This window comes from Rhinatrema bivittatum, chromosome 4, assembly GCF_901001135.1.
Source record: "Rhinatrema bivittatum chromosome 4, aRhiBiv1.1, whole genome shotgun sequence".
NCBI classification, from domain to species: domain Eukaryota; kingdom Metazoa; phylum Chordata; class Amphibia; order Gymnophiona; family Rhinatrematidae; genus Rhinatrema; species Rhinatrema bivittatum.
In genome coordinates this window covers 189,799,606-189,815,191 of record NC_042618.1, presented here as the reverse complement: position 1 = coordinate 189,815,191, position 15,586 = coordinate 189,799,606, and the positions used below count along the sequence as shown (strand labels likewise).

At 44.7% G+C, this 15,586-nt stretch overlaps 1 protein-coding gene across 1 annotated transcript in view; it reads right to left on the bottom strand.

Moving 5' to 3' along the window:
- Positions 1-14,085, bottom strand: part of LOC115090395 (store-operated calcium entry regulator STIMATE) — a 158,475-nt gene extending 144,390 nt beyond the window's left edge. The window contains exons 1-2 of the mRNA XM_029599425.1: positions 13,630-14,085; positions 12,613-13,178 (exon numbers count right to left, since the gene is read on the bottom strand). Of these exons, the coding sequence (XP_029455285.1) occupies positions 12,613-12,616 (4 nt within the window). The 5' untranslated portion in view covers positions 12,617-13,178; positions 13,630-14,085. The remainder of the gene's footprint in view (positions 1-12,612; positions 13,179-13,629) is intronic.
- Between the last annotated feature and the right edge of the window lie 1,501 nt (positions 14,086-15,586).

Genomic DNA, 15,586 nt, shown 5'->3' with positions numbered 1-15,586 from the left:
TAAGTCTATTCCATGTTACCATTGCTAATGGCAGTGGCTATTCACTAAGGGGTAGATTTTCAGACGAGCGCGAATAGCCTACTTTTGTTTGCGCTCCAGGCGCAAACAAAAGTACGCTGGATTTTAGTAGATACGCGCGTAGTCGCGCGTATCGGCTAAAATCCTGGATCGGCGCGCGCAAGGCTATCGATTTTGTATAGCCTGCGCGCGCCGAGCCGCGCAGCCTACCCCCGTTCCCTCCTAGGCCGCTCCGAAATCGGAGCGGCCTAGAAGGGAACTTTCCTTTGCCCTCCCCTCACCTTCCTCTCCCTTCCCCTACCTAACCCCCCCGCCCGGCCCTGTCTAAACCCCCATCCTACCTTTGTCGGGGGATTTACGCCTCCCGGAGGGAGGCGTAAATCCCCGCGCGCGAGCGGGACTCCTGCGCGCCGGGCCGCGACCTGGGGGCGGGTACGGAGGGCGCGGCCACGCCCCCGGGCCGTAGCCACACCCCGTACCCGCCCCCAAAACGCTGCCGACACGCCCCCGAAACGCCGCGACGACCGGGCCCGCCCCCCGACACGCCCCCCTCCGAGAACCCCGGGACGTACGCGAGTCCCGGGGCTCTGCGCGCGCCGGGAGGCCTATGTAAAATAGGCTTCCCGGCGCGCAGGGCCCTGCTCGCGTAAATCCGCCCGGTTTTGGGCGGATTTACGCGAGCAGGGCTCTGAAAATCCGCCCCTAAGTGAACTTAATAGCAGGTAATGGACTTCTCCTCCAAGAACTTATCCAATCCTTTTTTAAACACAGCTATACTAATTGCACTAACCACATCCTCTGGTAACAAATTCCAGAGTTTAATTGTGCAATGAGTGAAAAAGAACTTTCTCCGATTAGTTTTAAATGTGCCCCATGCTAACTTCATGGAGTGCCCTCTAGTCTTTCTATTATCTGAAAGAGTAAATAACCGATTCACATCTACCCGTTCTAGACCTTCATTATTTTAAACATCTCTATCATATCCCCCCCTCAGCCGTCTCTTCTCCAAGCTGAAAAGTCCTAACCTCTTTAGTCTTTCCTCATAGGGGAGCTGCTCCATTCCCCTTATTTTGATCGCCCTTCTCTGTACCTTTTCCATCGCAACTATATCTTTTTTGAGATGCGGCGACCAGAACTGTACACTCTTGTTGGTTCCTGAACCAATTGCTCCATGAAGCAGTCATTTATTACCATCCAGGAACTTTATGTCTTTAGCAAGTCCTGATGTTACATTTACCCAGTCAATATTGGGGTAATTGAAATCTAAACAAGTACCGAAGCAAAAATCCTTGCACATCAGCAAGTATCCAACAACAATGGTGCAGGAACAAATCTTCAATTGCACAGAGTTCTCAATGATTTTTATCTTTATTAATCTCAAAAGAATATATGTGGCAACTCCACAGGTAAATCAATGTTCATTTATAAAAGTCCCAACACGGTCCCGTGTTTTGCGGCGGCTGCATCGGGAGGGACCACAAGTGTTCAGACAATCTGTGAATAGAGACATAAGCATATGGTGGAATCTCACAATAAGCTACTATTTTTAAACTATTAAGATCAATAGTACATACCATTTTGAGCTGTCCTGGAGCGCGAGCATCCTCAGTGTGACAAACTTGTGGTCCCTCCAGATGCAGCCGCCGCGAAACACGGGACCGTGTCAGGGGACTTTTATAAATGAACATTGATTTACCTGTGGAGTTGCCACATATATTCTTTTGAGATTAATAAAGATAAAAATCATTGAGAACTCTGTGCAATTGAAAATTTGTTCCTGCACCATTGTTGTTGGGTAATTGAAAACTACCAATATATCCAAAAACTTATTCAGAATACGACGACTACGTAAGCACTGCTAAATAAACACATTGTACAATAATGTTTCAATTTAATATGTGTTACTAAATATTGATGTTTATTCATTATCAACTCTGTTATCAACTATGACTCATATCTGCATCACTTCCGGCTGTCAGCCCAACACCGGTGGAATCCCTTTATAAGTGGCGCCTTCTTCAGCGTCCTAGCGCAGCAGAATGAACTTTTTCTCCGCATGCCTTTTTTCTCATGCTGTGAAGCAGCATTCTGATTTCTTTGACATACCAGATCTCTTTTCCGAGGTTTTCCTTTCAGCCTTCTTGTGCCCATCAGGGGAATATAATGTCTATAGACATTATAGCTTACCAACTGGGGTGAGAGGATTTCAACCTGTAGCTTTGACACCCTGGAAGGAAGGGGTAAAGTACAGGCAATAGAGAGTGGAATACCTGGCCTGGGGAGCCTCTAAAGGTGGAACTGGAGATGCTGCAAGAAGTCAGGCAGTGGGACTGTGGAAAAGCATCCCCCAAAGGCTTACCCAGTGGTTCAGTTTCTTATGTAACCAGAGAGCGACTAGGAGTGGCTGCTGGCATGAACTCACAAAATTATATATATCTATATCTATCTATATCTATCTATATCTTTCTCTGCATTTATTACCTCTTCTCCACCACACCCAAGAAAATTCCTCTAACTTGAAATCTTTCTTGCTATAAAGTATTACAAAAAAATCAAGCTCAGCTTATTTTTTTGGAAAAATCAAGTAGTTCCTCTGTTTGTTTAATTAGGAATTAAAATGTTTAAGTGTGAAATGCAGGCAACATTTTAATATGGGTTTATGTCTACTGTTCTGAATGTTTCGGCTAACTTTGACCTTCTTAATCTATCCCTTTTCCAAGAGACACACCTAGTGAACCCTCAGGTGAACAGATGTACTAAACACAACTTCTGGCTTTTGAATCTAATTCATTTATTTAAAAATAAAATTGTTAACCCTGTAAATGCAATTTTGTGTTTATATAAATTGTGTACAGTATGTTTGTTATCTTATTAGACAAAAAGTATTTTATAATGACATTTTCCCAAATCAGGTAAAATTTTGAAGTCACAAAAGAATGTTACAATCCCTGAACTCATCCCTTTAAATAATATTATTACATAAAAGGTAGTTTAAAAAAAACCAAAAACTATAACTGTGACAATCAAGTATCATTAGCAAGGGATATTAGTATCAAAGACAGTTAGGGAAATATAAAAATAGAGGATAAGAAAGGAAGTATGTACTGTCTGTTGACTAAAAGTCCCATGAATAGTTTCTGCATAAGGAAAGACCAACCAAAGATCAGCAGACTCCCTTAATGGCCAATAAAATAAGTCCTTCATTGACTGTGCTAAACTTCAGCACACACAGGCACTAAAAACATGCAACGCCCGACGCAGTAAGCAAACGGTATGCTAATGCATTGGCAGTTAAAAAATGTTAACACACCATGTACAAATCTGGGTTAAAATAGTCACTCAGCCTTGTGCACAGGGTGGGAAAAAGGTGACTCATGCACACAAATCATTGTTGTGCACGCACTGTACCGATGATACAGCAAGGGGTTTTGCTGAATGAACAGGTTAATGCCCTCACATGCAAATCCCATGACCTGTTAACACTGGAAATTTTTGCTCCTGGGCAGCTGCAGGGTAAAGTTTCTGGCACTGGCGTTAGTGTGGGGCTGATCCGGAGTTCTGGTGCTGAGAAACCTTCACTCCAGATTTATGTGCACAAAAGTTGATTTGTGTGCATAAATCTTCTCTTCCTCTCGCCGTTAAATATTTTAACACATCCCCTGCTAGGCTACTCTCTCTCCCTCCATCCAAATATTTTCAGTCTCTTCTTACCTCCTACCCTTAACACACTGTGGGCTGCAGCCTCCTCCTAGAAAGTGATAATGGGGTTCCCCCCATCCAAAACAAGTTCTTTTTTGGATAGGGGGAGGAACACCTGCTATGTTTAGTTAGGAGGGAAGGAGATAGCAGCCTTGCAGGGGTTGGATTCTCCTTCCCCTAGGCTCTGCTTTGATCTTCTCTATCCTGCCTCATGATTTATGCACACAAAAAACGGCGGGTTAAACAATGTGCTCTGCATTGCCATGGCTCCTCTGTTTGATATTTTATCTTTTAAGATACTGGATTACACCCAACTACTTCTGGGATCCCACACAGGCTGTTTTTCCTCTCTTGACTAGCTGGACTGGTCCGTGGATTCCATCACAATTTGCACTTGCAGAACCAGCTGTGGCATTGTATACAAGTTATGGGATTCAGATTTTGCTGCCCCATGCAAAAAAATTCCAAGACACAGCTTCCTCCTTGCACCCAGTCTCGTAAATATTCCAATGAGGCCAGCTATTCCTTTTCTAGCAGAGAAACCCTCTTACAAAGGTCTTCGGAGCATACTGCTAACAATTAGAAAGGCTTCAGCTAATCTGGAGGTACCAGGGAAATTCAAAGAATATCAAAGTAGCACTTATACATCCTATCATGGGAGACTAATGTACCCTTCCATGAGACAATATTGTGGTTTCAGATGCTTTCCAATGGTGGCATTTTAGAGCCAGCCTGCAGGGCTGCAAGGTTATTCAGTCCAGTTTGGAAGCACAAGAACACCACAATGCTTAAAAATGCAGCCAGAACTACTTCTAGGGCTTTTCAGCACGGGGTGCAAAAGTATAATAGCGGTGATTTAATCCATTCATTTAAAGCATAATTTCCACTAAACTGCACTAACTGGCTCAACACTTGGGGAAGAAGACAAAGTCTCTCATGGCCCCTCAAGCTATGCTATTTAAAATGACCAGAACATCATGACACACATGCTTGTTGTGAAAAGCACTAGAAATCCACCCATGCATATACATATAGGAGGTATATATTCAAGGGCGATTTAATTTTCCTGCCAGCCTGACCACCACGTTACCCGGATAACCTAGGAGCATTCCAGGAGTGACCAAACTCCCTCAGAGATTGGACTTGAAAGAATCTCTTTTTCATATGGAACTCATTATACCTAGAAATTAGAGCAGAGTCCAATTATAATAAATTCAGGAACAAAGTCAAAATGAGGTTATTTAAGCAAATTGTCGAGAATGTAGAACGGTTGATGAGTGTTAGGAATGAATTTAATTAGTGATTACATATGTTCAGCTTTTGATCTTTGATGGGTGGAGGACATATCTATTGAACCCTTTTATTTATTCATGCTTTTATGACAGTAAATTTTTATGTTTTTATTTGAGCCTGGTATCAATGTTATTTTGATTTTTGACCATTACATTGATTGACAATAATGTATTCACTTTAGTTGGCTGAATTTATTTTATGTTTTGGTTTTGTAATTTGTATGCTTGATAATAGCTGTATTTTATTTATGTATTGGTATCTGTTTTATCTATTATGGACTGTTTTCATTAATGAAGAAAGGTAGTATATTAAGAGAAAAAAAAATTAAGAATAAACCAGTCGGATAACACATTAAACATTAACCAGATAAGTTTGGGACTGACTCGGGGCAATCCTAAAGTTATCCAGATATGCCAGATAATTTGAACATGACAGGGGCAAAAGGTCAGGCAATGCCATTTTGAAAGAGAGTCCTAGGCTAATCTAGCTGGATAAGTAGTTCTGCCTTGGCATGCCCCCATTCCGCCCCTTACTTAGCCAACTATCTATTTTAACTGGATAGTTATCCGGCTAAATGGTAGCCACTAAAATTGACCAAATATTTTTAGCTAATTAATGGTGAATTAAAAAGAAAACAAAAAAAAAAAAAACCCTTTCAGTGAATTAGATAAACTCACAATAAATGCATGTCAAGGAATATTTTAGGAACTGAATCTCAACTTTTAAAACCCCTCCCCCACCCTTCTACTCACTAACCCCAGAGGTTGCTCTTATATTATAGTCATGCTGGGTACTTAATTGGTGATGAGATAATTTTGCTAATTTTTTTTTAATCAACTTAAAGAAGTTCTTTATCAAATCAAACGAACAACTGTGGCATCTTTATCTTGAAGCAAACCATCTGGATGGTTAGGGCCCGCCCCATTAGCTCACCTTAAAGCTGAATCGGCTACAATAAAAAAAGGAATTAGCAACCTTCAAGGAAGCCTCAGGCATTTTACAACATTCAGGAATCCCCTCCCCCCCCAGGATTCAGAAACCCAGAAACAAAGGATTTACGGTTGGCTCAGGTAGGATAAGACCTGTGACCCAAAGACCCATTCTTCACAACAGTGCAGCCCAGATGCCCTTCTTCACTTGCACAAAACATTCAGAAACCCAAGAATAAATGGATTACAGTGGGGTCTGGTAGAATAAGACCTGTGATACCTGTGATGCAGAGTTACCCACTCTCTCAAGTGTCACAAGTACAAAATGCCTTCTCTGTATTGGAAAATGAAGAAGCTCTAGCAAACGAGACTGATGTGGGGGGGATCAGAAAGGAAAGAAGAATCCCAATGCATACAGACATTCCATAATACAACCCAAAACCATAAGAAGCAGCTCATTGTGCTGGGAGACTCAGTCAGAGGCACTTATTTGAAAACTCTTTTTGAGGGGAACACTATAGTTAAATGCCTTCCAGGATCCTCAGCTGGTAGAAATGTTAATCAGATAGTCAATGCAATCAATGAAGAAAGTTAGGACTCTCAAGTTAACCTTAACATCCATCCTGAAACCAATGACCGTGCTAGAAACAACATCCAAGCCATACAGAGAGATTTCCAGACTCTGGGGAAGCAGATTAGTCACATGGTAAAGACTATTGCCTTTTCAGAAGTCTTACCTGTTCATGGAAAGGAAAAAAAAGAGTGGCTAAGCCATATGAATAATTTCAATGAATGGCTCAAAACCTGGTGAATGGAAGAAAGCTTGTATGTTGGTGGCTGGGGCCATGTACGGGACAGTAAGAGGCTCTGGGTAAAGATGGCTTACATCTGTCTGTGACAAACCAAAAAATATCAATAGGCCACTACTACAGCGATTATGACTATAATCAATAAATCATGAGCTGCTACTCAATCGCTGGAATAATATCTTTTTTTCAGTATCTTTAAATAATGTATTGAGAAAAAAAAATTTTTTTGAAAATATTTTTAAAGCAAAAAAAATTTTTTATTGACACCTACTCTATGGAATATTGTATATAAGTTAAGTTGGTGATTATATAATTCTTATGTTAAAATTGTGAAGGAGTTGGAGGAAAGTTTCATATAAACTCGTTGGTGTCTCCAACTCCTTCACAATTTTAACATAAGAATTATATAATCACCAACTTAACTTATATACAATATTCCATAGAGTAGGTGTCAATAAAAAAATTTTTTTGCTTTAAAAATATTTTCAAAAAAATTTTTTTTCTCAATACATTATTTAAAGATACTGAAAAAAGATATTATTCCAGCGATTGAGTTACATCTGTCTGTGGCAGAAAAAAGGATCCTAAGTGAAAAAATTAAAATCCTATACCATGAGGCATTTAAACTAGGAGGATGAGGGTGGCAAAAGAAAATTGAATTGTCAGCCCCAATATCTCCAAAAACTGGGTGAAGAAATTAACAAAAATCTGCGGAACAGGGTAGAAAAGGATGTCTAAGGAGAGAAGCTGGAAAGCTATGAGCACAAATGCCCGAAGTCTGGGCAATAAAATCCCAGACCTGCTGGCTCTAATGGTGGAAGCCGATTTGGACAGAGACATGGTTCATTGAATCTCATGATTGGGATATGGACATCCCTGGCTATAACTTGTTTAGGAAGGATGGAGGAGAAGCTCTTTATGTCAGAAACAATATGCAAGAAACTGAAATGCAAGGGACGTGGGAGGGAAAGAAGCATTATCGGCGGTCCTAAAAAAAAAAGAAGATGGTGCTTCTAGTTACAACGGTGTGGTCCACAGGTCTCTGACTCAAACAGAAGACCTGGACAGAGATCTGGTCGAAGACATCCAAAAGGTGGGACAGAAGGGAAACATTGCTCGTTGGAGATTTTAATCTGCCAGATATGGATTGGGGTATCCCTTCTGTGGAATCTACAAGAAGTAGAGAGATAGTGGATGCTTTTCAAGGGGCTCTGTTTAGACAAATGGTATGGAATCGTGAGGGAGGGTGTGATACTTGACCTGGTGCTCCCAAATGGGGATAATGTCTCAAATGTCCAAGTAAGCGTCCGCCTGAGCACCAATCATCAACAGACGATATGGTTTGATATTGCAAACAAGATACAGAAAAGACACACGAATACCCAAGCTTTGAATTTCACAAATGCAGACTGTGTCAAAATGGGAATGCTCCAAGAGGAAGAACTGAAGACTGGTAGAAAATGGGTGAGGTGGAACAACAGTGGGAGAAAAAATGAAAGGAGCTATTACAAAAGGCAACAAATCTATAGGTTAGAAAAGTAAACAAGAGTAGGAGCAAAAAAAACTGATCTAGTTTTCAAAAGACGTGGCTGAAAAATAAAGGCAAAAAGAGCAGCAATCAAGTAGAATAAAGGATCCTAAAAGAGGAACACGGAAGAATACCTGGTGAAACTGAGGTAGATGAAGAATGAAATCAGGAAAGCAAAAGGTCAAGCAGAAGAAAGGATTGCCAAAAAGGTAAAGTGAGGTGACATAACATTTCTCAGATATAATCAGAGAAAGAAGGAAGGTTCGAAGCAGTGTAGTGAAATTGAAAGGTGACAAAGAACAATGTCTGGAGAGAGACGAAGAAATGGAAGAAATATTAAACAAATACTTCAGTTCGGTATTACTATAGAGGACCCTGGAGGAGGACTATTGCTGGTAGACAAGATCACAGTTGGGGATGGGGCAGACAAAACTCAATTTACAGAACAGAATGTATGGGAAGAGCTAAACAAGCTGAACATGGACAAGGCCATGGGGCTGGATGAGATAGAAGATACTGAGGGAGTCCAGAAATGTGCTGGTGGGTCTGCTGAAGGAACTTTTCAATAGATCCCTGGAAACGAGAGCGTGGCTGCGGCTTTGGAGAAGAGCGGTGGTGGTCCTACTTCACAAGAGTGGTAACAGAGAAGAGGCTGGAAACTACAGGCCGGTTAGCCACACCTCAGTGCTGGGAAAATTAATGGAGACTCTGCTGAAAGAAAGGATAGTGAACTATCTACAGTCAGGAGGATTGCTGGACCCAAAGCAGCATGGATTCACCAGGGGTAGGGCCTGTCAGAAAAGTCTGATACTTTTTTTTGACTGGGTGACTAGAGAACTGTATCGAGGAAGAGTGCTCGATGTGCTATATGTAGATATCAGCAAAGCTTCTGATACGGTCCCGAATAGAAGGCTTGAGAATAAAATGAGAAGCTTGAGAGTGAGCGCCAAGGTGGTGGCATGGATTACAAACTGGTTGATTGATAGGAAACAGCATGTGATGGTAAATGGGAGCTACTCTGAAGAGAGAGCTGTGTTAAGTGGAGTGCCACAGGGATCGGTGTTGGAACCAGTTCTGTTCAATATCTTTGAGAGCAACATTGTGAAAGAGATAGAAGGTAAAATATGTTTATTTGTGGATGATACTAAGATCTGCAACAAGTGGACACATCTGAAGGAGTAGAGAAAATGAAAAGAGATTTAAGAAAGCTTGAAGAGTGGTCAAAGATCTGGCAGCTGCCAAGATGTGCAGAGTCATGCATCTGGAATGCAGTAATCCAAAAGAGTTGTATGTGATGAGGGGGTGAAAGACTGATGTGCATGGACCAAGAGACTGATTTTGGGGTGATAGTGGCTGAAGATCTGAAGATGATGAAGCAATGTGACAAGGCAATAGCTAAAGCCAGAAGAATGCTAGGCTGCTTAGAGAGAGGAATAACCAGTAAGAAAAAGGAGGTGATGATGCCCTTATACAGGTCCTTGGTGAGGCCTCACCTGGAGTACTGTGTCAGTTTTGGAGACTGCATTTCAAAAAGGATTGAGCTAGGATGGAGGCGGTTCAGAGAAGGGCAATGAAAATGTTGTGGAGTCTGTATCAGAAGACCTATGAGATGAGGTTGAAAGATCAGAATATATATACCCTGGAAGAGAGAGGTGCAGGGGAGTTATGATACAGACCTTCAGATACCTAAAAGGTTTCAATGATGTATAGACTTCAAACCTTTTCCATTGGAAAGAAAACAGAACTATATGTTACAAAATGAAACTCTGGAGGGACCACTCAGAAGCAAAGACCGAAAATCTTTCTTCATGGAGAGGGTGGTGGAGGCCTGGAATGCCCTTCCGGAGGATGTGAAGAAGAAAACAGTCAAAGAATTCAAAGGAGCATGGGATAAACACTGTGGATCTCTGCAGGCTAGAGGACGGAAATTAGATAAGCATGCAGGGGCGTAACTTGCTGGTATGGCAGTTACTACCCTTAGAAGTAGGCATGGAGATTACTTCCATAACAATAAGCTTTGAGGTTTTTAATGCAATTGTAACATTGCTCCCACTTAGACGGCAGGGGGAAAAGAGGAAATTGGATTCAGACAACACAGAGGACCCAACTTCAATGGTCTGGGATACTGATATGCAAGACATAAGGGAAAAAGCACAAGACTGCTTCTACGGCCAAGTCCTAAAGGAAACGAGAAAGTGTGCATGGGAGTCACTTGCTGGTGCGGCAAGTTACCATCTTTAATCATAAGCCTTCGTACTTTTAATGCAACCCCAACACTGCTCTCTGCTTCAACAGCAGGGGAAAGGGGTATTTGATTCAGGACAGCAACCGATGGCCCCAGCTTTTACAGTCTTGGGAGCTGATAAGCATGGAGGTAACCTGTACAGAGTAGCAGTTACTACCCTTAACCGAAGGCATATGATTAGTATTCTTAAACCGTAAACCTTGATGCTTTAACTGCAACATCACTCTCTGCTTTGAAGGAGAGGAGGTGAGAGATGGAAGGAAGAAGAATTTGATTCAGAAACAACAAGTCATGATGTTTTTTACAGTATGGGGTACTGATGCACAGGCATTAGGGAAAAAAAAACACACATAAAATTGCTTCTACAGCCAAGTCCATAAGCAAACCACGACAAGCAGCACCGATTGAGACATGTACAGCAATACTACCATGGGAAGCTTGCTGGGCAGACGGGTTGGACCAGTGGGCCCTTTCTCTGCCGTCATTTTTGTGTTTCTATGTAATAACAGCCTCATATCTGAAACTGCAGGCAAAAAAAGGGATAAACATTTTTTGTTGTTTATTTCATGTACCATCAGTTCAATGAACAATGCTGAAGTCCATCTTATTATTCCCCAGCAAATTCCAAAGCATTCAAGCCAGACTGACTTTAGGCTGCACACAAATGCTAGTCATTTTTCACTTTTTTAAAGGGGAAGACTTTGAACTTCATGCATTCTTTTCAGGCAATAACGTACAGGCCACTCTGCCTTCTGACCAGATGACTGTGGCTACAACCTCCAACTAACGGGAAACAGGGTAGGGTGACATGGGACATTAATACACAGCTGCTGTAAATAAAGGGTGGCAATGGTAGGGCAGAAGCTGGTTCCAACTGGGCTAAATGCCGAAGAACTGGAAAAAGACAGCCTGTTTAACATTTCAATGTAAAAATCCATTTGACAACAAAATTAGAAACCTTGGATCCTAGTATAAGAATTTAAGAACTTTTTTTAGTTGAAGTTTAACTACTAGTCCAATCAGCAACAGAGCATTTTTCCTCTTATAAGAAACAACGTAGACTCTTTCTTCCATATGATTGTAGGCATTAGAACATAAGTACTATACTGGGTCAGACCAATCATAGGTCATCAACCCAGCACCCTCCGTCCCTGACAGTGGCTAATCCAGGTCACTTGGAAGTTCCCCAGCAGCTTCTAATGGGGAAAAAACATTCCCTGTCACTCACTCCCGAAGTGAGAGGTGGTAATCCCTAAATCTCCTAGCTAATATTTAATGGATCTGTCCTCTAGAAACTTGTGCAAATCCTCTTCAAACTCAGTTATACTTCTAGCACTAACTTACAGAAAGACAGAAAAAGTGCCTTGCAGGGAGCTAAGCAGAAGGAGGGAAGGCAAAAATGTCAAGGTAGTCAGTTTGTTCTCCACAAAGGGGCATACAGCTTGCTTTATTTTGGTACTGGAAAGCACATTTTATGATGTTCCACAGTTCAGCTGGCAGCACAGAGATACTGCCGGGTGAATAGATGAGAAAGTTATATGCTTGCTGTAGAAAAGTTATCCAATTTATGATTCTCCATACAAGAAGAAGTCTGGCAATGAAGGGAGGCACACATTTACAGCCTTATCTAACAATATTATCACAATGAAGGCAGTAACATGAATTATTCTAAGTAAAACTACAGCCCCAGCAAGATTACATGAATGTTACATGGTTTTCTCTAGGGAGCGTAGCAACATTGGCTGGAGGAGGTGAGTTATTTTAGAAGTAAAAGCAGTACTAGCAGGGGGAAGTGGGGATTGAGTTCATCACATTAGTAGGGGAAAAGTGAATCCATCTCCCTGGCGAGAAGGGCGATAGCTTTGAGTTTTTCTCGGGAGAGCGGGAAGAAGTTGCCTTTGCAGGGAAAGCTAGGGAATGGATACATGGCTTTTTCAGAAACAGCTGAGAGACTGGGGAGACGAGCTGCCCTGACGAGGAAAGATGAAATGAATTTGGAGCTTATTTGGGAAGAACTGCCCTGGCAGCAGACAGTCTGGGGCAGTGACTCCACACACAGCGGCGGCGCACCCAAGCCTCGCAGATACTCACACATCAGCGTGCTGAAGGCAACAACTCCCAGCAGCCCTTGAAGGAAGAATGCCGAAGCTGTCCATCAGCGCCCCGTTCCCGCAGCCCCGGGAGGCATCCGTGCTGGGCAGAGAAGGCTTAGGGGTAAGTTCAAGCTGCTGTTCGTAGCGGCGGCGGCTGGACCGGCAGCGCTCCGGAGCAAAAGGAGTCCGGAGGCAGGAGGCATAGTGTGACCAAAGCGAGCCCTCCTCTCCAAAAAAAAATTAGCGTCCTGCCCCTTTAAATCTCCCTTTAACAGAGTTTTCAGCTCCGGGGAGGGTTACCAAGGCGGAGAGTAAAAAATCGTCTTGGGGCCACTTCCAGCATGGTCCGGCGGCAACTGGGAGGCGTGCCAGCATTGGCAGCAGATAAATCTCCGTGACTGCAATCCAAGATAAATCCTCTAATTGAGGTTCTAAGCCAAAACAACTCCTGAGCTGTGCAAGCGCTGTATGCTGGTAGCCATCTTGTCTGTGTTGTCACAGATTGCGTCACCGAAGGACAGTCCCTGGGTGTTTTGAGCTATGCTCTTATGGGGGAGTCTGCCCCTAAACCAGGAGAAAAGAATAATACAGTATTGAAACGACTCCGGAATGGTCCGTCATACACTAAATGTAGTGCATAAAATAAGTGCAATTCGGTAACCCTGGTTCTGACTTCCGAGGATATATCATTTATGGGAGGTCGACTGGACCGTGCGTCCGGTCGGCCAAGATAATAAGCTGCCAGGCTCACAACGGGAGCAGGACCCTTTGGCAAGCAAACATATGACGGGGGATTGGTGGAGAAGGGGGAACGGTGAGTGAAACATAATTGGTTAGGTAAGGGTATAAGGAGGGGAGGATGATGCAGGGGAGGTTAGTACGGTAGGTGCTGGCTGACTTGCCAGCCGCTATTATAATTCAAGGTGCAGGCTGGGTGCTATTGGCCCCATGGCTTGCCACGTAAGAAGCAGGGGGGAATGAGTTGAGCTGGGACCATGCTAGCAGTGTTACTTACTGGCATCTCGGCAGCTGCTTGCTTGCTTCTGTGGGTCTGTGTTATTGTGGCTGAGTTTAATTTTCCTTCTTATTTTCTGTTTTAATTATAAGTACTCATATCATTTTCTCCTCCTGTAAATTCCTGGTTTCTTTTCTTCTCTGCCTGTTGCTTCTACCTCCCTTCCCCCTTTCTCTCTCATCTCCTATCCGTTCTTGTTGTGGGAGTCCGAGGAAGCAGCCATGGCTGGGGATTATGTGAGGAGGGAGGAGCCGAGCTGTCTCCTGGCTGCTGTGGCCTCGGTGGAGTGCTGGGATTCCCCTTCTTCCTCCTGGGACGTGGGGGGGGGGGGCTGGTTTCGCCGCCCCCCCTTGATGTGCCTGTGGAGACACGTGTAGCTCTCCCTGAGGCTGCAGTCTCGAGTTTATTTGTCGGCTCCTCTGCTGTGAGGGGAGGGAGGGGCGACCCGAGGCAACACGCGGCCGTTCTGGTTCCCGGGTGGGGGCGGGGCTTGGCTCGGGGGATTCCTCTGGAGTGATTCGGATGGGGAGGGGGGGGCTTCTGCGGTGAGAGAACTCTGTGCAGCGCTCCTTGTCTGCCTCAGGGCTTAATGCTGGAGCTGCTGCATCTGAGCACCTGGCTAACAGCTCGATCCAGTATAGTCCGCTCGAGGATTGCCCGTCTGTAACGTGCTCGTAGCGCACAATTCGGGCGCGCAAGGCAGTTCGGCGATACAGTGTCCAGTTTCACGCGTCCGTATCGCTTCTGAAAACAGACGCATAACCCTTTCCGCACCCGGCTGTAAATGAACGAAAAAGCTGTATAATGAAGGAATTAGCTATCACCCTGCGATACTGTAAACGGGCGCGATATTAGCTATCCTCCGTAACCCGCTGTTCTGCCGCGGCCTTAACCTGCTAGTTTTACCGCCTCCCCCTAGTAGGAGTTAGTGTAGTGTAGTGTAGGGTAAAAACATTGCTTACCCGCCCTGGTCCCGTCCGGTCTCCTGCAAGCCCCGTCCGGACCGGACGGGACCAGGGCAAAAAAAAACAAACGAAAAAGTAGCAAGGCTCGGGCCTGCTATGGTAAGTGTAAAAAGTGTAAAAACAAAAACCTGTGTGTTATATAAAAAAATAAAACAATTTTAAATACCTGTCGGAGGGCCGTGGTCCAGGCGGCCGGTGGGCGGCGGGCAGCCATCAGCGGCATCCGGTAGTCCCTTCTCCCTTCCAAAATCGCCAAAATCGCACGGGCGGGTCGGCAGCGGGGGGGGGGGGGGGCGGCAGCAGGATCCGGGAGCGGCGGGTAGGCAGCAGGGGGGTCCGGGCAGCGGCAGCGGCAGCGGGGGGGGGGGCGGCAGCGGGGGGGCGGCAGCAGGATCCGGGAGCGGCGGGGTCCGGGGTGGCAGTGAGATCCGGGGAGCCAGCAGCGGCAGCATGTTCGATCGCGCAGGCAGGTAGGTGGCAAAGTAAAGATGGCCGCCTGCACGGGAAAATCGTGCAATTGGCCGCTGAAGACGTGACGTCACGACGTTTGGCGTCACGGGGTGTGACGTCACGTCTTCAGCGGCCAATTGCACGATTTTCCCGTGCTGGTGGCCATCTTTACTTTGCCACCTACCTGCCTGCGCGATCGAACATGCTGCGCTGCTGGCTCCCCGGATCTCACTGCCACCCCGGACCCCGGCGCTCCCGGATCCTGCTGCCGCCCCCCCCCCCCCCGCTGCCGCTGCCCCGGACCCCCCGGACCCCGCTGCTGCCTACCCGCCGCTCCGGATCCTGCTGCCGCCCCCCCCCTGCCGACCCGCCCGTGCGATTTTGGCGATTTTGGAAGGGAGAAGGGACTACCGGATGCCGCTGATGGCTGCCCGCCGCCCACCGGCCGCCTGGACCCACGGCCCTCCGACAGGTATTTAAAATTGTTTTATTTTTTTATATAACACACAGGTTTTTTGTTTTTTACACTTTTTAAACTTTTT